The sequence below is a fragment of the Geotrypetes seraphini genome, chromosome 7, assembly GCF_902459505.1.
Source record: "Geotrypetes seraphini chromosome 7, aGeoSer1.1, whole genome shotgun sequence".
Taxonomy (NCBI): domain Eukaryota; kingdom Metazoa; phylum Chordata; class Amphibia; order Gymnophiona; family Dermophiidae; genus Geotrypetes; species Geotrypetes seraphini.
Window position 1 is genome coordinate 10490391 of NC_047090.1, and position 27172 is coordinate 10517562.

At 43.9% G+C, this 27172-nt stretch overlaps 1 protein-coding gene across 4 annotated transcripts in view; it reads left to right on the forward strand.

Moving 5' to 3' along the window:
- PLEKHA5 (pleckstrin homology domain containing A5) overlaps positions 1 to 27172 on the forward strand; it is a 299351-nt gene that overhangs the window by 255810 nt on the left and 16369 nt on the right. For all 4 annotated transcript variants that reach the window (XM_033951918.1, XM_033951920.1, XM_033951917.1 and 1 more), the window contains 7 exons: positions 750 to 861; positions 1531 to 1568; positions 5087 to 5207; positions 15412 to 15524; positions 19022 to 19231; positions 20340 to 20501; positions 23824 to 23985. In XM_033951918.1, coding sequence (XP_033807809.1) covers positions 750 to 861; positions 1531 to 1568; positions 5087 to 5207; positions 15412 to 15524; positions 19022 to 19231; positions 20340 to 20501; positions 23824 to 23985 — 918 coding nt within the window. The remainder of the gene's footprint in view (positions 1 to 749; positions 862 to 1530; positions 1569 to 5086; positions 5208 to 15411; positions 15525 to 19021; positions 19232 to 20339; positions 20502 to 23823; positions 23986 to 27172) is intronic.

Consider the following 27172-nt stretch of genomic DNA (forward strand, 5'->3'; position numbering starts at 1 on the left):
GTAAAGTCCAAAGCCAGAAAACCATTTGGTCAGCTTTGCAGAAAATGTCAGGTACTTGCTTGGCTGGTGGTATATTGAAATGTTTGTATGTAGTATTTAGTTAACACAGTTCTCGCTAAGATAAATGTTTGTAGCATTTTTAGAAAGATCCTCACTTGTACAAGATTGAATTATCCATTTTGGTGGAACTCAGTATGTCATATATTTAAAATGGAGAGAGCGTTGGCAGTACAAAAAGGCTAATATCATAAATTTAAAGATGTGTGGGGGCCATTTATATATTATTATAAGGAATAATTTACACTTTTCCCAAGTTTTAATTTTATTTGTGGTATGGGAGGTGGGGGTTTATTAATAATATATTCTAATGATAAGATATTATATTCATGTGATATATTTATTTTGTTGGAGAAGTGAAATGGGAGGGGGGAGGGTTAAATTTTCTTGTTGACAGATTGCTGATTTTCAAGTGGTCCTGTATTTCAAGTATTTGTTATTTACTGTACACTTGTTGTAAATTATAAATGAATAAAGAATTAAAAAAAAAAAAAAAAAGAAAGATCCACCCCTATCTTCCTCAGCAGAGGCAGAGAAGTCCATCAGTGTGCAGCAAAGGTTTCTAGCTCCCAACTCCTAAAAACAATTGGTCTGACTCTAGATGGCAGCACTGGGTCAAGCCAATCCAGGTCAGAGCCTGTTGAGAGCTAGTCCAATGCAGATGGTTCTCCTCAAGCCTTTTCTCTCTGCAGACGGAGTCTGCTGGCATCCAGCGAGCCCAGATGCAGAAGGAGCTCTGGAGAATTCAGGATGTCATGGAAGCCTTGAGTAAACACAAGCAGCACAGAACTTCGGCAGAGACAGGTTTGGCGGCAGCTTCTGTCTACTTAGAGCAATCGTCTTTGCAATTGTTTTTTTCTGGAGGGGTTTTTTTTTTTCATAGTTAACTCGTAGAAACCCTTCATAACATTTCATTTGTATTAGAAAAGGAGAGAGTTGGATTTGGATAGTAAGTCAAAAACATTTTGGGGAAAATACACGTCGACCCACGCTATAATATGAAGGGCATATATTGATGATTTAATCACTTATAATTGGTGTTTCTAAAAAGAAAAAAAGAATAGAAAGGATTGCTAGGAATAAGGCAGAAATCAATGTGAAGGTTTTTGATCCTTGGTGTGGTATTCTGAGATATTTTCCTTCACTTAGACGTCTAAGCAATTTGGTTGACCTTTCTGAGGATCTGATAGTAAGTCACAAACATGGAAATGCATGATGTTCTCTCATCTAATTTCCTATTCCTTGCCTTAAGAATGGCTCTTAAAAACGCAAATCGGACCCGATTCTGTCATTTGTATCTGTGGACTTATGAGTTTTTCAGACACTCTTTCATTGTCAATCACGTCAACCGTCTTGAGTGATGGTGTATAAAATGTTTAAAGAAATAAAATTGAAACTTTGTTTGGACAACTTGGCAGCATGAAATAACTCTCTCTATTTTGTTGTTCTTTCCTTCTGATGTGTGTCTCACAGGATCTGTGTCTGTTTCTTCAGTGAAGCAAAAAACAGAGGTAAGATTTAAATGGTGACATTTTTTCTGCTTCTTCCAGCAGCCCAATGAAAGGCATGCTGCCATGTTCTGTAAGTTATGGGGGTTCCTGAAGAAAACTTTTTAAAATAAATATTGCCCTTATATAATCTGAATACAGCTCCACTGCCGTGCAAGGCAGCAAGAGAATGGGTCCAATTGGACTACTCTGCCAGTCTTCCAGATGCCTTTTGGAGAACCTGACCCTCACATCTGCAGGTCTTTCCATAGTGAATGGTTTTCCCGTGGATAGGATGGAGCAAGGGTCTTGTCACCCTGTCCAGACAGATGAGCTCTTTGTTCAGTGCCTTTGCTTTGTAATATTATGCATTGCCACTGTCTTCTGGATGAAAAGTACTCTTGGACCCTTTTCAGGGTCCAAAATGTCTGCATGTGTACACTCAGGGAAGTTTAGAATCAGCTGCTTCAACTTGAGCGCAGCTAATCAGGCAATTAATTGTGCTGAGGAAGCTCGGGGTTCATTTGCTGTTTCAAACACAGATTCTGAAGAAATCTTAAGACTCCCATTTTGTACATTGTTGTCCCTCAAGAAACATGGAACTGTTCAATTTGCACCTTTTATTACTGGTTGAAATGAAACACTTGCTTGTCTGGGCTTTACAAATTTCCTGTCTCCTCCATGGAGGTGGCTGCTGGTCAGAGGACAACTAAGAGGCCCCCAGGACAGGGTGACTGTCGTTTCTACACTATGAACTTTCTGAAACTTTAGCTCTGAAAATGGCAACTGTTGTGTAATCTTTAGGAGGAGGAAGTGGTGCCACCTCGACCTCCGCTCCCTCGCTCCTATGACTCCCCTCTGCCCGGCGAGAGCAGCAAATCCTCGCCGTGTTCTAGCAGGGCTCCGATCCAGCTGCCCGAAGAGAAGAAGATCCATATAGGTCCCGTGTACTCGAGGAATAGCTCTTACTGTGTAAGTGGCAGCCATTGCCACCGGCCACGTCGCACCTGCCCTTTTCCCATGTGGCTCTGTTTTTTTTTTTTGTGCCGTTTTGCTTTGCTTTTCTTCCTGTTGGCTTATTTGTTTCCTTATTTGAGTTGTTGCTTTTTCATCTAGCCGTGAGTGAAGTTCAGTGCTCCAAAGACTCAAACATTTCTGGTAGGCCATAAAGTGCAGCTGGCAGTTCAGGTTTGTTCCCCCCAGTTTGGCAGAAAGATGGGGAAAGGAACCGATGGTTTCTTGTTAAAGTCAGCCTTCAGCCCAGTGAAACTGCCGTCATCTGAAACGTTCCTAAGAAGACCTCTGCACTGTGAAAATAGAGCGTCTCTTACTGAGGCGAGCTGTTGCAACATGAAGAAATCGATGGATGCTTATCATGAATTCAAACTTGTGATCCTTTCCATTCAGAAAGGCTCTGACGGTAGGAGATGACCTCGCTGGCTGTTGGAGTGGAGCATACATAGTGTAAACCACTAAAAACAGAGGAGCCAGACCTAAATAACCCAAAGACTTAATTTTACAGTGTAACTTCAGCTAACCAGAACCATTAAAAGTTTGAATTGCTGATTTTGAAATAGAAATTGAATCCAGTCAGCGTGTTTTTTAACACGCTGACTGGAAAAAAAAGGTTTCCTGCTCCGAACAGCTGAGTGGCAGGAGGCTGCATTGGGGTTTTCCCCTGCTCTCAGCTGTTCGGGCTTCCCCTGCTGGCTCTGTGCATATGTGAGAGTTGCTCTCACAGTGATCAATCGGTTGGGAGAGACAAGGATAACGACCAACCTCCACACAAATCATTCACATGCAAAATTTTTGGTGCATCAATAGCTCTTTTAGAATCAGCCAAAAATCGGATCGGAGCAGACCCACACAGTCTTATGGATCCTGTTTAGTGCATCTAACTCTAACAGGATATAGTACACACTCACTCACCAATATCAGCATACTTCTGAGAAGAAACATTCTCTTGGCAGAAGGATGCCCTTTTGGTTGGGGGCAGGGTTAATGAACTAGTCCCACCCCTTAACCCCACTCTTGAACTTCTTGACTGCCAACGTCCTGTGGGACAAAATGTTGGTTGGATCAAGGGGCTCAGTGGCCCCTTCTGCTCTCTGCTACCTATTACTAATGTTGGTGGCAGTGATGGCTGTGTAGCTATTATGCTTAAATAACGTTCATGAGGATAAAATAAGCCTCTTGATGTAAAACACATCTATTTAAAAAGTAGAAGACATGCCACTGTATAATAAAACCCAACTGCTCCCAAACCAAGCCCCAACAGCCCTTATATTAGAATACAATTAAGGTACTTTGTTTAGACACACAGTATGCAGACTTACAAGCAGAACCATATTCCATAATTATGTGGTACAATGAGTCTTTGGGGCCATTTACACCATCCAGAATCTGCTACCTTAGATCTGGATATTTAATATCAGATCTGACCAGACTTTATGTGGGTCCTGGCCAGAATTCAGCTGGCACCTGCATAGCTAAGCAACAAAATTAGGGTTGCTTTTTATGCATTCCTGTTTCGTCACTTAGCTACGCCAGCATCAGCACTGAATATTGCCAACCCCCCCCCATACACACACACACACACACTTTCCTTCCAGATCCTGGCATTGGAACTCTGTCTCTGACCCATGTTGTATATGGCCCATCACTGCCAATAATCAATGGCTCTGCCCTTTTATTTCCCGCAAAGTGCGATTTAAGCAGCCTGGAGCCTGGGCGGATTGTGATTACCAAGGCTGGATTTAGATCTAAGCAACACCAGCCTATGCCCAGAGCAACAAATTCTGAAGAAACCCAAAAACTGCGGCTGAAAACCACCTAAGGAGGAGACTCCTCTCCTCACCGTAATCTCCATCAGACCTAAGCGTTTCCCTTGTTGTGGCTGTTGTTTTGGAAACATCCCCTGTGCAAACTGCAGCATTTACGTTGCATTTGTGAATAAATACTAATGTTCCTTATTCCCATGTAGTTTATGTCCACCTCCAAAATGAAGCCATGATAAAAACAGTTAGTTTCACATGTAGGTGGAAAAATGGAGCAACAAAATCACCACTTCCCATTAAAGGGCTGACATCTCCGCACCTCCTGACCTGCAACTCTGATCTCTATGTTCTATGTAAAATTGGGTTCTAAAAACCGTTGTGTTACAAATTAATGTACAGCAATTGGAACAAGCAACAATGCGAAAAAAGCAGAAAGCAAAGCCCGCCCCAGCAGAAAAGGCAGAAGATAGATTGTATGTTTCTGCGAAGCTCCAGGAGATGTGGTTTCTCTGCAACGGAATCAGATAGAGCCACTCCTCTAAAAGCTACTGACCAATTTGGATTTCTATGCGAGCAATAGCCTGTGAAATGCTTCAGAGGACAGGCAAGAAACAAGTCTTCAGTGAGGCTTTGGTGTTTGAGTCTTAGGAGATGAAAACATTGTGTCTCATTTTTCACATGTGCTTGTGGGGTTGCTCATATGGTTTGGAAAATGTGATCCTCCCCTTGTTTCTAACCCTTTTCTATAACACTTGCGTTCGACAGGGTCCTGACTACAGATTGTATAAGAGTGAACCAGAGTTAACCACGGTGGCAGAAGTGGACGAATCTAATGGGGATGAAAAGGTGGAGGCACTTCCAGATGGGGAGAGTTCTGCAGCTAAAGGTTAGTTCAGCTTCATGGGAAAATGAACAGCCTTGAAAGGTAGATGGTGCTAAATAAATGGATAGAAAATATATTTACAGTTAAATCTGACCTTTGGGGCTTATTCCTGTTTTTCCCTTTCTACGTCTATCACTGGCCTGAAAGCGTATGTAGAGGGCCTAGTACTGAAACCCCTGATACTTAATTGCTCTCGTTATTTGCTGTCTCTGCATGCACAGAGTAATGCAATTAATGTATTATCCCAGGACAAGCAGGCAGCATATTTTCACACATGGGTGACGTCACCAACAGAGCCCCGGTACGGACACTTGAAAAGTGAATCGCAACTTTAAGTTTTAGAAAGTTCGCGATCAGCCAGCACCGCGCATGCATGAGTGCCTTCCCGTCCGACGTAGGCACACAGTCCCTCAGTTTTTTAGTTTCCACGGAGCTAAGAAGATGCATCTCAATGGCTGTTGAAAACTTTTTTGCCTTCCTGCTCTCGCATCAGTGATTTTTTTTAGTCATTTTCGAGTTATTTTCTTCTTTTCTGTTAGTACGAGTTACTTCAGTTAAAAAAAAAAAATCTCTTTTATCCCTCACGGGTTTTTGGCCCAGCGAGGCCTGTCGTACCACCTTGGCCTTCGATTTCACCAAGGCAGTCTTCCCATCGATGTCCCGCCTGCAGACGGGATTCAAGAAGTGCAGTCGCTGTGCTCGGCCCATCTCTGTGACTGACCACATCGTTGGTGTCTCCAGTGTGTAGGGCCCGAGCATCATCCAGAATCCTGTACTCATTGTTCATCACTTCAAAAAAGGACTTTGAAAAACCAAATTCTTCAACAACAGCACTTGGTCGGTGTCGCTATGGAGGGGGAGCCTGCTAAGAAGCCTTCCCTAGATGGGACTTGGGTCAAAGTGGCATTGAATCGAGTTATGCCGACCTCGAAAAAGTCCCGTAAGTGCCTAGTCCTGATTTTGGTGAGTGCCTCGACATCAGCCTCCTCATCACCGGACCGGAGTGACGCACCTGTGGTACTGGCAAAAAGCCTGCGGTACCTGTGCTTTCCCTCAAGCAAAAGATTGACAGTTTGCTTCAGGAGGAATTGGGTGAGCATTTTCAAATCTTAATGCCGACTCAAATTATGGCTACGTCGACATCGGCTCTACAGGTTCAGTCTGAGCAAATGACGACACTGGCCGCACATCAATCTGATGCTCCACCAGTGCGGAGACCATCGATGCAGGAGTCAATCAATCCCTCTCCACGGCACCAGTCATCCTCGACACAAACATCGAGAGAGATTACTCCGGTGCGGTACCGAAAGCACTCTCATAAGACCAAACATCTCGAGGCTTCAACACCATCCTCATTCCATACATGATTCGGATTTATTTGGAGACCTGGATTTGGAGATAGGAACCACTCTCTACTGCAGATGTGGACTCATCTGGTTCAGATTCACCTCAGCAATCACCTGAATGAAGTTTTGCTTTTTCCGAGCAGTCCTCTTTTTCTAAATTTCTCCGTCATGTCTGAGGATCTTTCCATCCTGCTAGAAGCAGATTCCAAGCATAGCAAGGAGTTCTTGGAGGCTTTGGATTATGACCAGCCTCCTAAAGACCTGCTGAAGCTCCCGTTCCATGACATTTTACGAGAGACTTTCTACAAGAACCTCGAGACTCCTCTCTCCGATCAGGTGGCTCCTAAAAAACTGTATAGGGTGGTTCCTATTCGAGGTTTTGCTAAACCACAGCTCCTTCATGAATCTTTACTGGTTGAATCCACCCTAAAGAAATTGTCAGGTGCTAGTGTCTATGCCTCTGTACCTCCTGGCAGAGAAGGTAGGGCAATGGACAAGTTTGGTAAGTGTCTTTACCAGAATGCAATGTTGGCCAACAGAGCTGGTAATTATAATTTCCATTTCTCATTTTACCTGAAATATTTGGTCAAACAGCTTGCATCTTTTCAAAAGTATATTCCATCCCAGTCAAGATTCCAACAACTCATTGCTTTGACTTTTAAATTAAAAATATATGGTTCGCACTACCTATGATACTTTTGAACTTACATCATCAGTTGCGGGCATGTCAGTGGCCATGAGGTGTCTTGCCTGGCTTCGTATTTCTGAACTTGATGTAAATCACCAAGACTGCTTGGCCAATGCTGCTTGTCCAGGAGATGAGATTTTTGGTCCATCAATGGATACAACTACTCAAATGCTATCCATTCATGAGACCAGATGGGACACTTTGGTTAAACCAAAGAAGAAGCCTCAAGCACCCCGTACTTCTTTGTACCAGCGCAGGTTTTCGACTAAGCCTGCTCCTTCTCAACCTAGGTAACAAAAACAGCAACCAAGTCAACAACCTAAACAGGCTGCTCAACAAAAGCCCACACAGCCTTTTTGACGTGTTCCTCAGGAGCATAGCCACAGTTCCCATTCTCCAACTGCCACCTCAGCCATAAATCGTTGGGAGCTTAACACCACAGATTTCTGGGTTGTAGACATCATTAGTCAGGAGTATGCTCTTCATTTTCATACCCTACCTCCGGATCATCCTCCAAGAGACCCGGTACAGTCTTCTCCTCTCATTGAGGAGATTCAGGCCCTCTTCCTTCTCAATGCTATCAAAGAGGTTCCTTTGTCCCAGCAGGGATTTTACTCCTAGTATTTTTTAATTCCGAAAAAACCCGGAGGTATACAACCCATTCTGGATCTCAGAGATCTCAACAAATTTCTAGTCAAAGAGAAATTCCGGATGCTCTCCCTAGCCCTTCTTTATCGACTTCTGGATCAGAACGACTGGCTATGCTCTCTGGATCTCAAAGAAAACTACACGCATATACCAATATATCAGGCTTCCCACAAGTACCTTCGTTTTCAAGTGAATTGACGTCATTATCAATACACGGTTCTTCCTTTCGGCCTGGCATCTTCTCCCAGAGTCTTCATGAAGTGCCTGATTGTTGTGGCCACATTTCTCTTATCCCACGGTCTTCAAGTCTTTCCTTATCTGGACGACTGGTTGATCAAAGCTGTGTCATCTCAGGAGGTGGTTCTGGCAACATCTCAGACCATTGCCTTCCTACAAGTTTTGGGCTTCGAAGTTAATTTCCCCAAATCTCACCTAATTCAGTTCATTGGGGCTATTCTCGCTACTACTCTAATGAGGATGTTTCTCCCTCCAGAGTGCCTGAACAATCTTCTCATCATCTGTCAACAGATGTTGAAGGTGCACACCATCTCTGTGAGGCGCATGATGGTTCTTCTGGGTCACATGGCTTCCACAGTTCATGTAACTCCATTAGCAAGGCTACATCTTCGCATTCCCCAGTGGGCCTTTGCTTCTCAATGGTCTCAAGCGTCAGATCGTCTCTTTCAACATATTTTTTTTTCATCATATCTTCAGCAGTCGCTTCAATGGTGGATGACCTCCTCCAATCTATCCAAAAGTCTCCTTTTTCACTTACCCCCCCCCCCCCCCACCAAAAGGTGATAACGATGGATGCATCTCCTTATGCCTGGGGAGTGCACCTGGACGGCCTTCAAACACAAAGTCATTGGTCTGCCAGGGAGCGGAAATTTCACATCAATTTCCTCGAGCTCCGAGTGATATTTTATGTTCTCAAAGCTTTCCAGCACCTCTTGAGTCCTCAAGTCCTTCTCCTTCGCACAATCAAGTAGCCATATACTACATAAACAAGCAAGGAGGCACGGACTCTCTTCTGTTATGTCGGGAAGCTCAGAAAATCTGGCTTTGGGCAACAGCTTGCAGCATTTTCTTAAAAGCAGTTTACATTCAAGGGGAGAATTCTTCCCTGGCAGACAACCTCAGCAGAATTCTTCAACCTCATGAATGGACTCTCAGCTCTGCATCTCTTCATCCCATCTTTGCTCAATGGGGCACTCCACAAGTGGACTTATTTGCAGCTCCCCACAATCACAAGTTGCCCCAGTTTTGCTCCAGACTTTACTCACCTCTCCGTCTGGAAGCCGATACGTTTCTCCTGGATTGGGCAGGCCTGTTTCTATATGCATTCCCTTCAACTCCTCTCCTGTTAAAGACTCTGTTCATACTCAAACGCGAGTCGACCACCATGATTCTCATTGCTTCTTGGTGGCCCAGGCAGCATTGGTTCTCCTTTCTACTTCAGCTCAACACCAGGGAGCCAATCTTTTCTACTCTGCTTACTCAGAAACAAGGATCCAAGTTTCCAAGTTTATTGGTTTTTAATATCCCGACCATCAAACAATTGTCTGGCCGGTTTACAATAAAATTATTTTAAAAAAAAAAAGCATTAAAAGTAGCAGTATGTGCAAAAAGATGTCTTAAGTTAAACATAAATGACAAAGACTTGACGAACTGGAGTGTGAGGGCAGTAACAGCGGAAGGGGAAAAGTTACATTGTATAGATGAAAAGGAGAGAGTGGGGTGGAGGATTGAACAAAAGGGAGGGGAATATTAAGATAATGGAAGTTTGCTGACCGAAGGAAGAGAGAGAAGATGCTTTTAGGTTTGATTAAAAGCATCTCGAAATAAGAAAGTCTTTAGATTGATCTTGAATTTGACTAGTTGTTGTTCGTCGCGGAGGTATTGTGGAAGTGAGTTCCATAAGGTAGGGGCTGTTATAGCGAAGTTTGTTTTGCGAGTATAATAAAAATCTTTAAGAGATGGAATATAGAGAAGTTTTTGGTCAGATGATCTTAATGTACGTGTGGAACTTTGAGGAATAAGAAGTTTATCGAGGAATGTAGGTTGATGTAAGAGTTTGATTTTGAAAGTGAGTAGAATAATTTTGTAAGTGATACGATAAGAAATTGGAAGCCAGTGGGCTTCCTTTAAGAGAGGAGTAACATGATCGTATTTGGATTTTTTATAGATAAGTTTTATTGCGGTATTTTGTATCAGTTGAAGGCGTCGTAATTCTTTTTGTGGAAGGCCATTGAGGAGCGAGTTGCAGTAGTCTAAGTGAGAAATTACTAAAGAGTGGGTTAATATAGTAATAGAGTCAGTATTTAGAATGGATATTAATGATCTGATGATGCGAAGTTTATAGAAGCAGACTTTTACTACGGAACTAATATGTTCGTGAAAAGAGAGATCTCTATCAATGATAACGCCAAGTAGTTTAATTTTAGTTTCCATGTGTAGTGGGACAGATTTGATAGAGATAGTTCCTGGTAGTGATTCAGATTTTTTAATCGGGAGTAGTAGCCCACAAGATTTGTCAATGTTAAGTGAAAGTTTATTTGTGTATAGCCATTCGTTTATGTTATCCAGTTTATTATTTATGTCTTTTATGTCAGAGGTGTTAGTGATATTAATAGGGTGAAGAAGTTGAATATCGTCTGCATAGGCATATCGCTTCTACATCCCAACCTGCATTCGTTACACCTGACAGCTTGGTTTCTCTTGGGCTGAATCCATATGAATTACATTCTCTCAGCCTGTCCACAATATTATTGACGCCTCAAGGAAGCCATCCACTCAACAATGTTATCAACAAAAGTGGACTAGGTTTTCTTCCTGGTGTCTCCTTCATTATCACGATCCAACTTCCTTGTCAGTGGAATTGGTGTTGGATTATCTACTTCATCTGTCTGACTCTGGACTCAAATCTACATCTGTCAGTCCATCTCAGTGCTATTATAGCTTTTCACATGCCAGTTGAGGGAAAACCTATTACTGCTCATCCTTTGGTCTCCAGATTCATGAAAAGACTTTTCAATATGAAACCACCTCTCAAACCGCCTCCTGTAGTCTGGGACCTTTTTCCAGTTTAATGAGGCCACCATTTGAACCAATGGCCACGGCTCATCTTAAGTTTCTTACCTGGAAAGTTGTCTTTCTTATCTCGCTCACTTCTGCCAGGAGGGTCAATGAGTTACAAGCGTTGGTGGCAGATCCACCCTTCACAGTTTTTCACCATGATAAAGTGGTTCTGCGCATACATCCAAAGTTTCTACCAAAAGTTGTAACAAGAGTTTCATCTCAATCAGTCAATTGTTCTCCCAGTTTTTTCCCCTAAGCTTCATTCTCATCTTGGAGAAATGGCCCTGCACACTCTGGACTGTAAGTGTACTTTGGCCTATTACATCAACAGGACAAAGCCACATAGAACATCTCCCCAACTTTTCATCTCATTTGATCCTAACAAATTGGGGCATCCTGTTTCCAAGAGAACAATTTCCAACTGGGTAGTGGCCTGTATATCATTCTGTTATGCTCAGACTGGACTGCGCTGGGTGACCAGTCATCTGGATGCCGGTGAGTCCCTTGACGTGATATATTTGGACTTCAGCAAAGCTTTTGATAGCGTCCCACACCGAAGGCTGTTGAACAAACTAAAATCGATGGGATTAGGGGATACATTCACTACATGGATAAAGGATTGGCTAGATGGTAGGCTTCAAAGGGTGATGGTAAACGGTACCCCCTCCAAAACGTCAGCAGTGATGAGTGGAGTACCTCAGGGCTCCGTCTTAGGGCCGATTCTATTCAATTTATTCATAGGAGATTTGACCCAAGGACTTAGAGGAAAAGTATCACTGTTTGCCGACGATGCCAAACTATGCAACATAGTTGGCAACAGCAGTGTGCCTGACTTTATGACGCAGGACCTAAGAAAGCTCGAGCAGTGGTCATCAACTTGGCAGCTAGGCTTCAATGCTAAAAAATGTAAAATAATGCATCTAGGCAAAAAAAATCCACACAGAACTTACACACTAAATGGTGAAACCTTGTCCAGGACCACGATGGAACGTGATTTAGGAGTGATCATTAGTGACGATATGAAGGCTGCCAATCAAGTAGAGAAGGCTTCATCCAAGGCAAGACAAATGATGGGCTGTATCCGTAGGGGTTTTGTCAGCAGAAAACCTGAAGTAATAATGCCACTGTACAGATCCATGGTGAGACCTCATCTCGAGTATTGTGTTCAATTCTGGAGACCACACTACCGAAAAGATGTGTTGAGAATTGAGTCGGTTCAGCGAATGGCTACTAGGATGGTTTTGGGGCTCGGGGATCTCACGTATGAAGAAAGGTTAAAAAAACTGCGGATGTACTCATTGGAGGAGCGAAGACAGAGAGGAGACATGATTGAAACCTTTAAGTATATTACTGGGCGTATAGTGGTGAAAGATGATATCTTCAGTCTTACGGGGCCCTCGGTAACCAGAGGACACTCGCTGAAAATCAGGGGAGGGAAATTTCAGGGTGATGCTAGGAAGTACTTCTTCACCGAAAGGGTGGTCGATCATTGGAACGAGCTGCCTCAGCGGGTGATTGAGGCCAGCAGCGTGTTAGATTTCAAGAGGAAATGGGATATTCATGTGGGATCTCTAGGAGAGTAAGAATCAGGGGGTGGGTCACTGGTGTGGGCAGACTCGATGGGCTGTGGCCCTTTTCTGCCGTCAATTTCTATGTTTCTATGTTTCTATGTCATAGCTCACAAAGTCCAAACTATGGCAGCTTCTGTAGCTTTCCTTAGATCTACTCCTATTGAAGAAATTTGTAAAGCTGCCACCTGGTCTTCAGTTCATACATTCACCTCGCATTATTGTCTGGAGTCTTTCTCCAGACGGGATGGGCACTTCGGCCAGTCAGTATTAGAAAATTTATTTTCTTAAAGGCCAACTCTCCCACCATCCCATTCTACTTAGCTTGGAGGTCACCCATGTGTGAGAATATGCTGCCTGCTTGTCCTGGGATAAAGCACAGTTACTTACCGTAACAGGTGTTATCCAGGGACAGCAGGCAGATATTCTCACAACCCACCCACCTCCCCAGGTTGGTTCCTTAGCTGGCTTATCTTAACTGAGGGACCGCGCGCCTACGTTGGGTGGGAAGGCACTTGCGCATGCGCGGCGCGGGTTGATTGCAAACTTTCTAAAACTTAAAGTTGCAATTCACTTTTCAAGTGTCCATACTGGGGCTCCGTCGGTCATCACCCATGTGTGAGAATATCTGCCTGCTGTCCCTGGATAACACCATATGAGCAGGGGGGGAAAGGCTGTAACCCTCTGCGCGACAAGGACATCCCAGACTAAGAATTTGTACAAATATATGCATTTTCAATTAAAAATATTTATTCAGTAGTTATCAAAAGTCAATTAGTTACAAATACAGCCTCTTCATAAGGTTCCAATATAGTTACTTTGTCCAAAGGAGACGTCACACAGAGTTTCAAACCATGTGATTGTCCAGAGATCTTGACTTTACTCTGGCTTCTCATATTCTTATATGCTGTTAAGTGGCTCTCAGGCTCCACATTTATTTAAGTGGCTCTCAGGCTCCACATTTATTTATTCAATTTTCTATACCATTCTCCTGTACCTGGGGCAATGAGAGGGGGGGGATTAAGTGACTTGCCCAGGGTCACAAGGAGCAACGTGGTTTTGAAGCCACAACCTCAGGGTGTTGAGGCTGTAGCTTGAACCACTGTGCCACACTCTCCCCTTGATGATTGGTCATGGGATTTTTCCATTCCATTTGAGGCATCCTATACCATTTGGAATATGATACATGGCAAAAAGGCAGGAGGGATCTCGGGACCATTACTAAAACCATACTTTTACAAACGGCTTCAGAGAAAAACATGTGCACAAAAGCAATACTGTTTCTCATATACAATCTATATATGGGAATACCCAGGCAAAGAATTTTATGACCCAATAATACATATATTGCAATTTATAACAATATATTACAGAGTAAGTCAGGTAAATATCTGCTTATGCAAGGAAGCACAAGAACTAGAAGCAAAGGGCTTCTTCTGCTATTCTCAATATTGTATACTCAAATTAATTCTGCCTTTTTTCTAGTTGTGTCTTAATACAGTATGTTGGGCACACAGGGCCCCTTGCAGCCTTCTTCAATTCATGCCTTTTAATAAAGATAAGAGAGGATCTCTGCCAAAGCTGTTCGTACATACCCTTTTACGTTTAAGAACAGAAAAGCCTATATATTTTTAAATGTTGCACATACTGTATATACTTGAATATAAGTTAATCTGAATATAAGTCGAGACCCCATTTTCCACCCCCCAAAAATGGTTGTCTTGAATATAAGACAGGGGCTTAATATTCAAGTGCCCTGCCAGGCTCTGCACCCAGCTCCCCTCACTCCCTACCAGGCTCTGCACCCTGTCCTCCCTCCCGATGCCTTGCAGGCCTGCCGTGCGACCTGGTGGTCCAGCAGTGGCCATGCACCCCCCCACACACACACACTCCTCAGAAGCCTCACGGTGGGCAGGACAGGAGGAATCCCTTGTGCCTGCCGAAATTGACAACCACACCTCCCACCTCTCCATGTACCTTTCAGGTCCCTGGTAGCCCAGCAGGAGCGATCTTCCTGCCCTCCTGCTCCATTTGAGGCTACTGGCTGAATGTCTGCTGCGAGTAGGCAATATCCACAACCCACAGGCTTTTTTTGGCCAAGAAATCTCGACTTATATTCGAGTATATATGGTAATATTTTCCATTCCTTCTGGGCCCAGACCTACACATGCAACGTGATCTTAGTAAATAAGCAAGGCTTTTAAACTCTGAAATCTAACTAAATATAAAATAAAACATTATGATAGCAAAGGGGAAGCAACAGCAAGCAAAGACCAAAACTGGGTTCAACTAACATACCAAGTGCTAAGGACAAGGGGCAAAAAGTCTTTTGGGTTATAAAGCAAAGTTCTGAAAAGTTTAGTTTTTAATTCAAGCTGGTCTATGTATGCTCAGATCAGGATTGTAGCACTATGTATGCTCAGGCCTGCTTGACTGTGTGCTCAGGCCTAATTAATTTTAATTTCTCCTTTGGTAACAATCCAATTCTTGGGTTTCTAAATGTTTTCCTAGTTTAACACACTTGTGAGTAAGAAGCGTTGTTAAAATGAGATCTACAGTAATTTATAGCACCCAGTGAATTTCCTGCAGCCCCGGGTTAATATGAAAAGGTTTCGGAATTATAGGGTGGGGAAGAGCACAGGCTTATTTTGGGAAACCAGGAGAATTGCTACATTTTACAAAATGAATTGAAGGGAAAATGATCCTGCAGCTCAGTTTCATTGGCCTGAATAAGTTTTCCTGATGGATTTGATATCTTTTCAGTTCTTATCTCTGTCTTGGGGAGGGAGCTGCAGGAGGTGACGAGGGAAAGCTTTCTCTGTTTGCCAAATTTTCTGAAAATTGGAACTAAGACTTTACCCATGTTTTGACATGTCTAGGTGCTTATTTTCCTGTTGGAGTTCTGCCATCAAGAACAAAATCTCCAGTACCTGAATCATCAACTATAGCATCTTATGTCACCCTAAGAAAGAGCAAGGCAAACCTATCAAAGGTAATGAGTGATGAACAGCACAGCAGCTTCCCACTTCCACCTTGCAGCATCTCCAATATAGTTCCGTTATATATATTGCTGTAATTGTATGCCACCTGCAGTTCCATATGGAAATAGGTTAGTTGATTTTATGTCTTTCTGTTTGTGAATCACATCTTCCTTCATGCCAAACATGTTTCATACTTCATCAACCAACAGAGAACTTAGTCACTGGGACTCCAGGGCTCATAAACATTAAAACATGCTGAGAGTGAAGACTAGAAAGTAACCTTGGCTCTGATATTGTCCATGAAATCATCACTATGGGGAAAAAATAGCCTGGAAATTCAACTTTCTCTCTTTATCCAGTGCCTTGTAAAAGTCTTCATACCCTTCTTTATTTTTCACATTGTGCATTCTGATTAGTGGAGGGAGGGGGGGAGGGTTAAGTTGGAATTTGTTTTACACACTGAACATTCAGGCCCAGATTCTCAAAACGGCACCGTTCAGAAGGCGCCCAAGTTAAGTGTTTTAATTGGCCATTAACGGGGCAGTAATTCAATGCACCATTAAAAACCAATTAAGAAAAAAAGGTAGGTGCTACAAGATGCCTTTAAAAAAGGCGCCTGAATCACTTCTACGCAGACACTTACCAAGCCAAACGTCAAAAGAGGCATGGTTATGAGCAGGGTTGATGTTTGGCGCTGCTAAGCGTGATTCCACGTCAAAGATAGGCCTGTAAACCCGTGGTCTTCATCTTCAACACAGACTGTGATGCTCAAAACTGGACTGTAGTTTGACGTGTGACCTTTGCCCTTTTTTCAGGCGCTGGCCGATTCTGCCATTGTTTTGAGAATCCGGGCCTCGGTATGAAAGAATATTTATAGAAATATTCAGGCAAAAACTTTCTTTTCTTATTCGTAATTATATTTGAATAAATCTTCGCACCTTTATCATAAGAAATCCAGACCCATAAGAAGTTCAATAGGTCACATTTGCATCCAGTCACAGAAGTTGACCTGATACAGTTGTCATGTCATGGTCCAGTTTCTTCTTCTCCTTCTGCTGGAGATCTTGGGCAGTTCAAGAATCATTTTATTGATGTAGATCTTTGAAAAGCAAACTTCATTTTCCACACCTATTGCAAGAGGGATCTAGCTAAGCCTGAGGAATGATCTAGAACAGGGGTTGGCAACCTTTTTTCAGCAAAGAGCCAATTTATCCAAAATATTTAACCCAAGATTTACAAAGACCCTCAAGGTGTAGCTTTTCTCCCCTCCAACACCTTGCAGGTCTTTGCATCTCCCCTGCCCCTCCCCCAACCCCCGACCCTTTAATCTCCCTCCCAACCCCACGATTCCACCCCCACCTCCCAAGGCCTACCTAGGTACCTAGTGGTCCAGCAGGAGTCTTTGTGGCAGGAGCCTGGCCCTCTCACTCCTGCCTCCTCGCGGCTGCCTTCCAAAATGGTTGCCGCAACCTCTTGCAGCAGCTCACGGTACTATGGGAAATGCTGCGAGGTTGTGGCAGCTATTTTAGAAGGCTGCCGTGAAGAGGTCCACGCTTCTGCCACAAAGACCCCTGCTGGACCACCAGGTATCTAGGTAGGCCCAGGGGAGGGGATCTTGGGGTTGGGAGAAAGCTTAAAGGATCAGGACCTGGAGAGCCACAGGCACATGCAAGAAGAACTCCATGTGGCTTGCGAACCGCAGTTTGCCGACCCCAGATCTAGAAGAATTTGGTAGCTACGAAATGCAGGGTCATACCTAATGACTTCATTAGCTTATTGTCCACTGGCGACTCAGCAGTAGGCACAGTTGATCAGATGATCTATCATTGCTGGTTACATTATTTATGGTCTTCCACTCTGCCAAATCCTTCAATGTGGAGTTCGAGGCGGGTTAACTTTTATGTTGGCTGCATTTTAATTGTTTTTATGATGTTTGGTCTAGTTGTGCCCCACATTGATCATTTGGAAATAAATCAATGACTTCAAGATCTTTTTCTTGGATGGTGACCCCGAGCCCAGTATTTTATACCTGTAGTCAGGATTATTTTCTCTCTATGTATCACTGTGCACTGTTGTTTAGGTGCCCAGTTTCCAAGTCTCACAAGATCTTAAAAAAAGATATAACAGAATTAAAAAAGCCTACAGAGAAAGTGAGCAAAATGATAAAATGGCTGGAAAGATTCCACTGTGAAGAAAGGCCAAACCCAGAAAATCCTCAATGGAGTAGAATGGGTAAATGCAAATCAGTTTCACTCTTTCTAAACATAACAATCACTAGGGGGACGTACCATGAAGTTACTAAGTTATACATTTCAAACAATTCATTGCTGGTGTAGCTAAGTTTAAAAAGGGTTTTGATAAATTCCTGGAAAAGTCCATAAGGCATTGGTAGGAGTAGACTTTGGGAAAGCCATTGCTTATTCCCTGGAGGTACATGGCTTGGAATCGACCTTTGGGGATCCAGCCAGGTTCTCGTGACTTGGATTGGCTATAGTGGGTCCGACCAAAGATCCATCCAGTATCCTATGTTCATATACTACTTTGTGTCGTCTGGTTTTGCAAATATTCTTCTGTTCAAATGGTCTGCCAAGCTAAATCTGATAATACATTTATTGACTGATGCATGGTATAGCAAAAAGATGAGATGTGAAAAGCATTGTAGCAGTGCAGCTATAGCACAGGAAGGAATAACTTGGCCCTCTGAAGAGAGGGAGAAATCTGGGAGGCCATTTCCCGTGGTCCTTTAGCACAGTCTTAGGGAGGACTGCACTCCCTGTAGGAGAAATATCCAGGCATCCCCCCTCACAGATGTCCTCTTAGGTGAGCAGTTGTGAGAAGCAAATGAAGTGTTGGTAGATAAAGACCTACACAGTCTCTCCAGTCTGCCCAACAAGGTGGAATTGAATCTCTCACTCTGCACAGGTTCCACCTTACATGGTTTAACACAGTATACTCACTCTCTGTCTCTCCCTGCTAATTTTGGGGCACAGATGGAAGAAGTCTGCCTCGCTCCAGTCTTACTTGCCCACTCCAGCTTTGATCCTGATCTGTTTTTGCCATTTAAGGGGTCCAGGCCGAGGAGGTTTGCCCAGCATTGATCTTGCTTCTCAACCTCTGAAGCTGCTGTCAAGGCTCACTCAAGTTATGAGGTCATTTCATATTTGCTTTTTGAGGCCCCCCCTATTTCCCCCCCCAAACAGTGAGTTTGCTAAAGAAGCAGCAGCCTGGCATGGACCCATGTATACACACACACCTCTACCTGCCTTTAAGGAGATCTACTTTGGTGTGAGAACGTTTATGCTCCATTGAGGGTAGGAATGAGAGCCTGTTTCATGAAGGAATGTATTTGCCATTGTTGGTTTTAGAAATTGGATGTAGACGTCTTTTAGACCTGATGCCTAAGTTCCATCGGCGCATGTTTACGTAGAGTTGTGAGTTCCAGGATCGAAGAAATTTTCTTTGTGCGTGAGTATAATGTTTCTACTTATTTCTTCTTATGCATGTGTAGGAGAGACCAAGAAGTGCAGTGGAGCAGCTGTGTTTGGCAGAAAGTCCCCGACCTCGTATGACAGTGGAGGAGCAGATGGAAAGAATAAAAAGACACCAACAAGCTTGTCTTAAGGAAAGGAAAAAGGGATTAAGCTTCATTGGCATTTCCGATCAGCCTCCCGCGCAGAGCCCTTCTTCTCCAAAGGACAACCCTTTTAAACTGGTGCAGGTAAACCAAGCAACCGAAGCAAGCATTGAGGCCTTCATGTCATTTTGTGGGTTGTTCTTTTTAAGTAAAACACAGCACAGCTCTTTAGAGAAACAAGCCAGCTGACTGCCTTGAGGGCTGGTTCTTGCTCTAATAAAAGTGTTTCGGCTGCAGCAGGTTATATCTTGAAAGTCCTGAGCATCAGGGGCCTGACCCAGTTGAACAAGCAAACCAGACTCATGGACAGTAGATTCTTGCAAAACAAGGGAAGCAGTAAGGAAAAAACTTTAGAGACGATGTACAAAGCACAGGATCTTTTATTTAAGTAAATGCAATCTACTGATCCCAATGTTGGTTCTCATATATGAAGATGCAGGACCCAACACGGTCCGTGTTTCAGAGAAACACTCCTTCTTCAAGGGTCCGGAATGAAAGGATCTCATACATGGAGAACCATGGGCATCAAAACAGACTACACCAAATCAAGAGACCAGATAATATACATTTTCTATCGCTGGCCAAGGGAATACAACCAGATTGCAGTAAAACGCAAACTGATGATAGAAAATGCTATTTTTAGGAAACAACTGAAAGCATTCTTATTTATGAAAAGATTTGGGAAATCAAATTGGGCAATGACGCAGTGGATGAGATTGAATAGTTTTCTTAAGAGTGCTATGGACAGTTTAGAGTACCGTATATACTCAAATATAAACAGATTTTGGGGCCAAAAGAATGGGGGTCTCATTTTATATTCGGGTCAATGCTAACTCACCCCCACCTTGCGAACCTTTTGCAGGCTTCTGCCTGGCCTGACGTGAGACCTGATGGTCCAGCGGTGGGCTGGGATAGGAGGGATCCCTTCCGTCTCCTGTCTCAGCTGACTCTAATAATTTTTATCTCCCTTCCCCACCCCACCATACCTTTAGAATCCCTGGTGGTCCAGCGGTGAACCGGGCAGGAGCAACCTTCCTTTGCGCCTACCCGTGTAAAGCTGGTAGCTGATTGACTTCCACAAGTTCTCCTGGGAAAAAAAAAAGCGCACCATGGGCACATTTTATCAAGTACTGTGTTGATGTATGTTGATGTCCTTTTGCCTCTTTGCTGTAACAAAAATACCTTTTTGTAGATTCGGAGAAAAGAAGACAAGATGTTCACTAATATCAGAGAACTAGAGAATGCTGTTCGAGAAAATGATTTGAACCAAGATCAGGAAACACCTGCACAAGAAATAATGCGACTAAAAGAGGCTTTGGAAGCTGAAGAATGGAACAGCCCTGTCCATAAAGAGGTATGAAGGTTGAAGTAAAGAAAATCAAATGCATTTGATGTAGCGCCTTTCTGTGATACACCCAATGTGCTTTCCATATTACGTATATGCAGGTACTTTCTCTGTCCCTTGGGGGGAGGGAGGGGGGCGCATGGCATAATGGAAGATTAAGTGACTTGTCCAGAGTGACAAAGAGCTGCAATGGTTCTCATTCCACTGAAAAAAAGGCATTTCCTCCTGTTCAGATCAAAATACATTTTCAAAGCTGACATCTCATTTCAGAATTTTGATTTTCCACCTGGGTTGGTCTTGGTTTTCTCCTGAATCTCTTTTCCATTTTCTGCTGTCCACGGTTTGTCTTCCTCCTTTCTTCTCTTATATCTAAGTTGGACTCGGTCTCATTTTTTTCTCCATTTATCTCATCTGGGGGGTTTTATCTACCTATAGCTAGATTTTATTGCTCACCTACTTACCAGCTTTTTATTTCCTAGTTTTCCCATTCCTATATGTTTTCTTTTTTTCCCAGCCTCTTGCTCCTTTCCAGTCCATATCACCTTAGTCGGGATCTCATTTCCTATTTTACCTCCTTCAAAGGTCTATTCCCTTCACAAGCCTCCATTTCTTGTGCCTCTGCCTCTTCGCCAGTATTTACTGTATCTTTCCTCCACCTTAACCCCAGTCCCCATTCCTCTGCCCCTGCATATGCCCTTTAGTTTTCCACCTCCCCCATACAGTATCTGTCCTCTTCCTTCTTCAATGACCTCCACCCCTTGTCAGACATCGGTCCCCTTCTTGCATGCCTAGCATTAGATCCCTTCATTCACCCACCCCTATTCCCATCCCCAAACACTAGCACCAGCCACCTCTTGCATCTGCCGCCAATATCAGACCATTTCAGTCACATCTACCATCAGCTAGAATCAGCTCCCTTTTGCTATTCCCAGCCACCACCTTCTAGCACATAAATTAGGGCCATTTCCAAGCTCCTGCCCCCTTGTCCCACCTGCTCCCCTTTTTCAGCCCCCAGCTGTAGCTTCTTCTCTTACCATCCTCCCTTTATAGCCCCTAGTTCCAGCTGCAATCCCTTTCTCTCACCTGCTTCCCTTTTCAGCCTCCCTTTTTAGCGCCCAGTTCCAGCCCCAGCTGGCTTCTCCTTCCTGCCCTGCATTAAAAAATCTTTTACCTCAACTCTCCAGTAGCAATCAGTGATTGAAGCAGGCTGCCCCAGGCCTTCCCTCAGTCGGCCCCACCCTCCTCTGATGCAATTTCCTGTTTCCGTGAAGGCAGTTTACTTTGCAAAGACCACCCAAGTGATTGGAGGGAAGGGAGAAAGGTGGTGGACCTCGGGGAGGGGCAATGCCTTTCCCAAGGTAAAAGAAAGATAGAGTGGTATCAGGAAGAGGAAAGTTGTTTAAAATCTGTTTGGGGGAGCACTTACTCATCATGCGCGCCCCTCCTAGCTACACCTCTGGTGAAATGATACAGACATTCAAATATTTGAAAGGTATTAAACTGCATCTTTTCTAGAGATGGGAACATAGTATCGCTAACAGACAAGAATTAAGGTTGCGGGGGTGCCAACTCAGGAATCATGCCAGAGAGGATGGTAGATACCTGCGGTGACCATAGGTCTGGATTTACCTGGACATGTCCTCTTTTTAGAGGATTGTTTGGGTATCCGGACAGTTTGTCTGGGTTTTGCACTCTCTCTTGAGTCCAGACTAATATATAATGTATATATTATTTTTTTATTTTTTATTTTTAACCTTTTTGGGGCCCAGGAGGCAGCGGAGGTCACCTACGGATAGAAGGCACATCAGCTGCGGTCCCCTTACAGGTAACAGTGATCCAGGGGCAACAGTTTCTATTATGAGCCACTGAAGGCCCTTTTGGCACTGGTTGGAGGTGGCAGGAAAGGCCCTGGCTCTGCCTGAGCTTGGGGCTTTGTCTAGAGGGCATCCATGCAGGCACATGACATCATTGTGTATGCGCATTCTCGGAGGCCCTTCAGACATGACCCTGAGCTCAGGCAGAGCCGGGGCCTTTCCAGCCAGTGTCAAACGAATCTCCAGCAGCTCGCAACAAGACTTCCTATCGCTGGATCACCGGTACTTGCGGCAGGACTATGATTGATGCAGCTCCCACCCATGGGTGACCCCTGTTGCCACAACATACCCATCCTGCGTGGGGAGAGAAGGAGAGAAGACAAGGCTGTGTGGGACGGGTGGGGCCATGTGTCCTCTTTTATTTTCAGAAATTTGATAACCCTACATGGGGAGGTAGTGGAGATGAAAACAGGAACAGAATTCAGAAATGCTTGGGATAAACACAAAGGAATCCTGTATGGAAGGCATGGAACCAAACCAGCATAGCAGTGATTAGATGGCAACATCAATAATTGAGAAGCAGAGACTGTGCCCTGATCATGGCTGAACTCGGGCAGTGCCAGGCTGACTTCTTCTAGTCTATGCCCCAAAAATAGCAAGAACACATCACGATCAAGTATCATTTCATGCCTTATGCTTTGAGTTTATCTTGTTGGGCAGACTGGATGGACCGCGCAGGTCTTTATCTGCTGTCATCTACTATGTTACTATGTAAACCAGGGCTGCCCAAGTCCGGTCCTCGAGATCAACTGGCAGGCCAGGTTTTCAGGATATCCACAATAAATATGCATGAGAAAGATTTGCCTGCACTGCCTTCTTGTTATGCAAATCTCTCTCATGCATATTCATTGTGGAAATCCTGAAAACCTGGCCTGCCAGTAGATCTCGAGGACCGGACTTGGGCAGCCCTGGTTTACATAGTAACATAGTAGATGAACAATGGCTGCCCCAGCTGAAAGGCAAGCTCCTTAATTAGAATTGTTTTATTCACTTTTCCTAATCCCAAAAATTGCCGTTATAAAAAAGTATTTTGATCGATCTTTGGCTTATCAAGCAGGTAAAGTTCAAGTATGGTTAGACGAACTGATTCAACAATCTGCGTCTTATTGTACCTTTATGACATAGTCATCAATCAAGTAACAAATTTTTTGGACAAATAGGTCTTAACCAGTTTTCTAGTTTCATACTGTATTTTTCATTATTGAAATATTGTACTGCCTTTCGGTGTGCTTTGTATCATCACTGGAATGTTCAGTCCTTTTTATTTTGTGAACCGCCTTGAACTTTTTGGGTATTGGCAGTATAAAAAAATTAAGTTATTATTATTATTATTGCAAAGGAGTCAAATTCTGCTTAGACAATGCTCTACCTCACTTCTTATTTACTGTAAGGGCAGCAAATAGTGTGTCATTATTTCTTTGCTCCATTTCTGCTCACATATTCAAACTTTTGTGCAGGTTCGAAGAAGGGAGGAAAAGGTCTTTAGTAATATAAAGGACTTGGAGAGTGCACTTCGAGAAAGCAGTCCGCATCAAAAATATCGTGAAACACCTGCAGAGGAAATAACACGATTAAGGGAGGCTGCAGCTGCAGAGAAATTGAACACCAGTGCTACCCAGGTTACTTTTCATTTTTGTGTTATAGTAATTCAAATGTGCTTTTGATCTTGAAAAACAGGTATTTCTTTATCATCCCTCCAGACCAGCACAGAAACTGATGGGTAATAGCTTACCCAGCAAGAGGAGACAGAGACAGATTTTTGATTGTAGTATAAGTGGGATGTGCAGTCCCAAGTACAATCAGTCTGCTCTCAGTCTCCAGCAGGTGGAGGTGGTAAGCCTGTGCAGTCTTTCCCTGGTATAGTGTAGGACTGTTGGATTTTGTTTAAATTGGCCTTCTTGTCCGTGATTGTGGTGCCAGATTAAGCTTGAGGGTCCCTTTCAGGGGTCCGACCAACCTCGGGGGTACTACAGTTGACTGGTCAAGTCCCTCCCCCCATTTCCCCCACCTCCCCAAATTTTTATCTTTAGAGGTGCCTCAGCTGTAAGCCTTGCCACCGCTACCAGTCATAATGCCTCATTCCACCAATAAGAACCAATCTCATCATTGATGTCACAGTGGCTTCATTGTCCTATACTTGGCTCACACCTGATATTGTGCTGGAGGAGAGTGTGGCATAGTGGTTAGAACTACAGCCTCAGCCCCTGAGGTTGTGGGTTCAAACCCTGCACTACTCCTTGTGACCCTGGGCAAGTCACTTAATCGCCCCAGGTCCATTAGATCACAGTTCTTCAACCGCCGGTCCGCAGACCGGTGCCGGTCCACAGGAAATTTTTGCCGGTCCGCACAGGGCCGGCAAAATTGACTCACTTCAACTTCCTGCCGATCTGCGCAGGGCAAGATCAACATCTGAAGCCTGCGCTGGGCCGGAGAGATCTTGGGGAGCCTCCGACAGTGGCTTTCTCCCCTCTCTGCAGCTCTCCTTTACTTCCCAGCGCAGCGATTCACGAAGGCAGCCTCGGGGCTTTTGCTGAGTCGCGGCTGCCTCTGATGATGCAACTTCCTCTTTCCTCAGAGGCGGCGCGACCCAACAAAGGACCCAAGGCTGCCTTCCTGAATCGCTGCGCTGGGAAGTAAGAAGAGCTGCTGGGAGGGGAGAAAACCACTATCAGAGTCTGGGAAGCTGCTGGGCAGGGAAAAAAAGGGACAGCTGCTACTGGAGAGGAAGAAGGAGAGATGCTTCTGGGAGGGGAGGAGATAAAGGAATCTGGGAAGCTGCTGGGCAAGGAAAAAAAGGGACAGCTGCTACTGGAGAGGGAGAAGGAGAGATGCTGCTGGGAGGGGAGGAGGGAAAGGAATCTGGGAAGCTGCTGGGCAAGGGAAAAAAAGGGACAGCTGCTACTGGAGAGGGAGAAGGAGAGATGCTTCTGGGAGGGGAGGAGAGAAAGGAATCTGGGAAGCTGCTGGGCAAGGAAAAAAAGGGACAGCTGCTACTGGAGAGGGAGAAGGAGAGATGCTGCTGGGAGAGGAGGAAGGGAAGAGAGTTACTGCTGGGCAGGAGGAGGAGGGAAGGGAGAATGAAAAAAGGAAGGAAACAGCTGGCAGAGAGATTAGAGGAGGGGAAGGGGAGACACAGGCATGAGAAAGTAGAGAGATTGATGATAGGAAGGGGTCAGCAGAAAAATAAGCAGAGAGGGATAACGATGATAGATCTGGTGTAGGAGAGATAAAAATGAAGAGAGCAGTGAAGCTGGAATGAATCGTGTAAAAAGGAGAGAGGGGGCACAAGCTGGATGGAAAGGGGAGAGGGGCATAGAAAGAAGACAGATACCATATGGAAGGGGGAGAGGACAGATAGTGGATGGAAGGGGCAGATGCTGGATTGAAGAGACAGAGAGGGCAGACGCTGGAAGGAAGAGAGTGAAAAGAAGATTGAAAGCAGAAACCAGAGACGACAAAAGGTAGAAAAAAGTAATTTTATTTCTATTTTGTGATTAGAATATATAAGATTTGAAATATATATCCTGCTAGAGCTGGTGTTAGACATAACTGGGGACTGCAAAACCCAGGCAGTGCTTCTTTAGCTTCCAGCTGGCTTAGGGCGCTCTCTGACCAGGGGGCAGTTGCCCTAGTTGCACTCCCCTAAAACTATTCCTGTCATGTGTGACTGCAGTATTCTGTTAGCATGATATTTCTGTGTAGCATTCTGTAATAATTTGGCTTGTTTAGTTTTCTTGATAGTAGAGGGGATATATGTGAAGGGGAGGGGAGACAGGGGTTTTGTTGATCCTGCTCTGAATTATTTGTATTTATAAAATGACAATTGTACAGAATATTGTTTCTTTTTATACTTTAATAAAATACATTCAATATAAAATCATAACTGAGGCTTGTGTGGATGGGATCAGATGATTTGTGGGGACCGAGCTCGCGGAGATGGGGCAGAAACGGGGTTTTTAAATTTTAGTCCTAGTAGTTTGCCGGTCCACAAAATAATTCTTTTTTTTCTGTCGGTCCACGGGTGTAAAAAGGTTGAAGAACACTGCATTAGATAGATTGGGAGTCCACTGGGGGGACACAGGAAAAATGTTTGAAGTACCTGTATGTAAACTGCTTTGAGTGTGGTTGTGAAACTACAAAAAGGCGGTATAAAAGACCCTTTCTTCGGGAGACAAAAAAAAACTTATTGACTTGAAGGATAAGTTGATATAGTAGAATCATAAATAAAGCCTTGACAAGAACCTGAAAACTAGTCATTTTTACCACGCTCTTAAGACCACGTTATCATCTCTATGCAGAATGAAAGATTAGGTTTCTTATTTCTGCTAACCTTCTTTCTTGTAAATCTCCTCTGGAGGCTGAACTCTTGGGTTGTGCATCTATTCCATCCTTGGCTGCAGAACTTAGAAATAAAACCAACCCTCTCTGCGATGTCACCTGTGCGGACACTCCCCTTGAAGTTCAGTAGGTAGCAAAGCCAGGAGTATCTAATACAAACAGGAAACACAAGCAAAAAGAGAGGGGGGTACAGGGACTCCCCGCTACAAATCAATGCTGCTCATGATAACCAAATACATAATCAATAACTGCCAATAAAAGGCTAAGTTAGGATAATAAGAAATTGAAACATTTCACACCTGCAAAACTGAGGAACAGGTCATTAAAGAAGACCCAGCCTACAGAGCAGAAGGGGCACCATCCCAGGACCCCTAAAACCCCATAAGCTTAAATAAAAGGACACTCAGGGAAATGTTAGCGAGGCTGGTCAAAGAGAGAAAGCCAACTTACCAGTTACTGGCAGGCAAC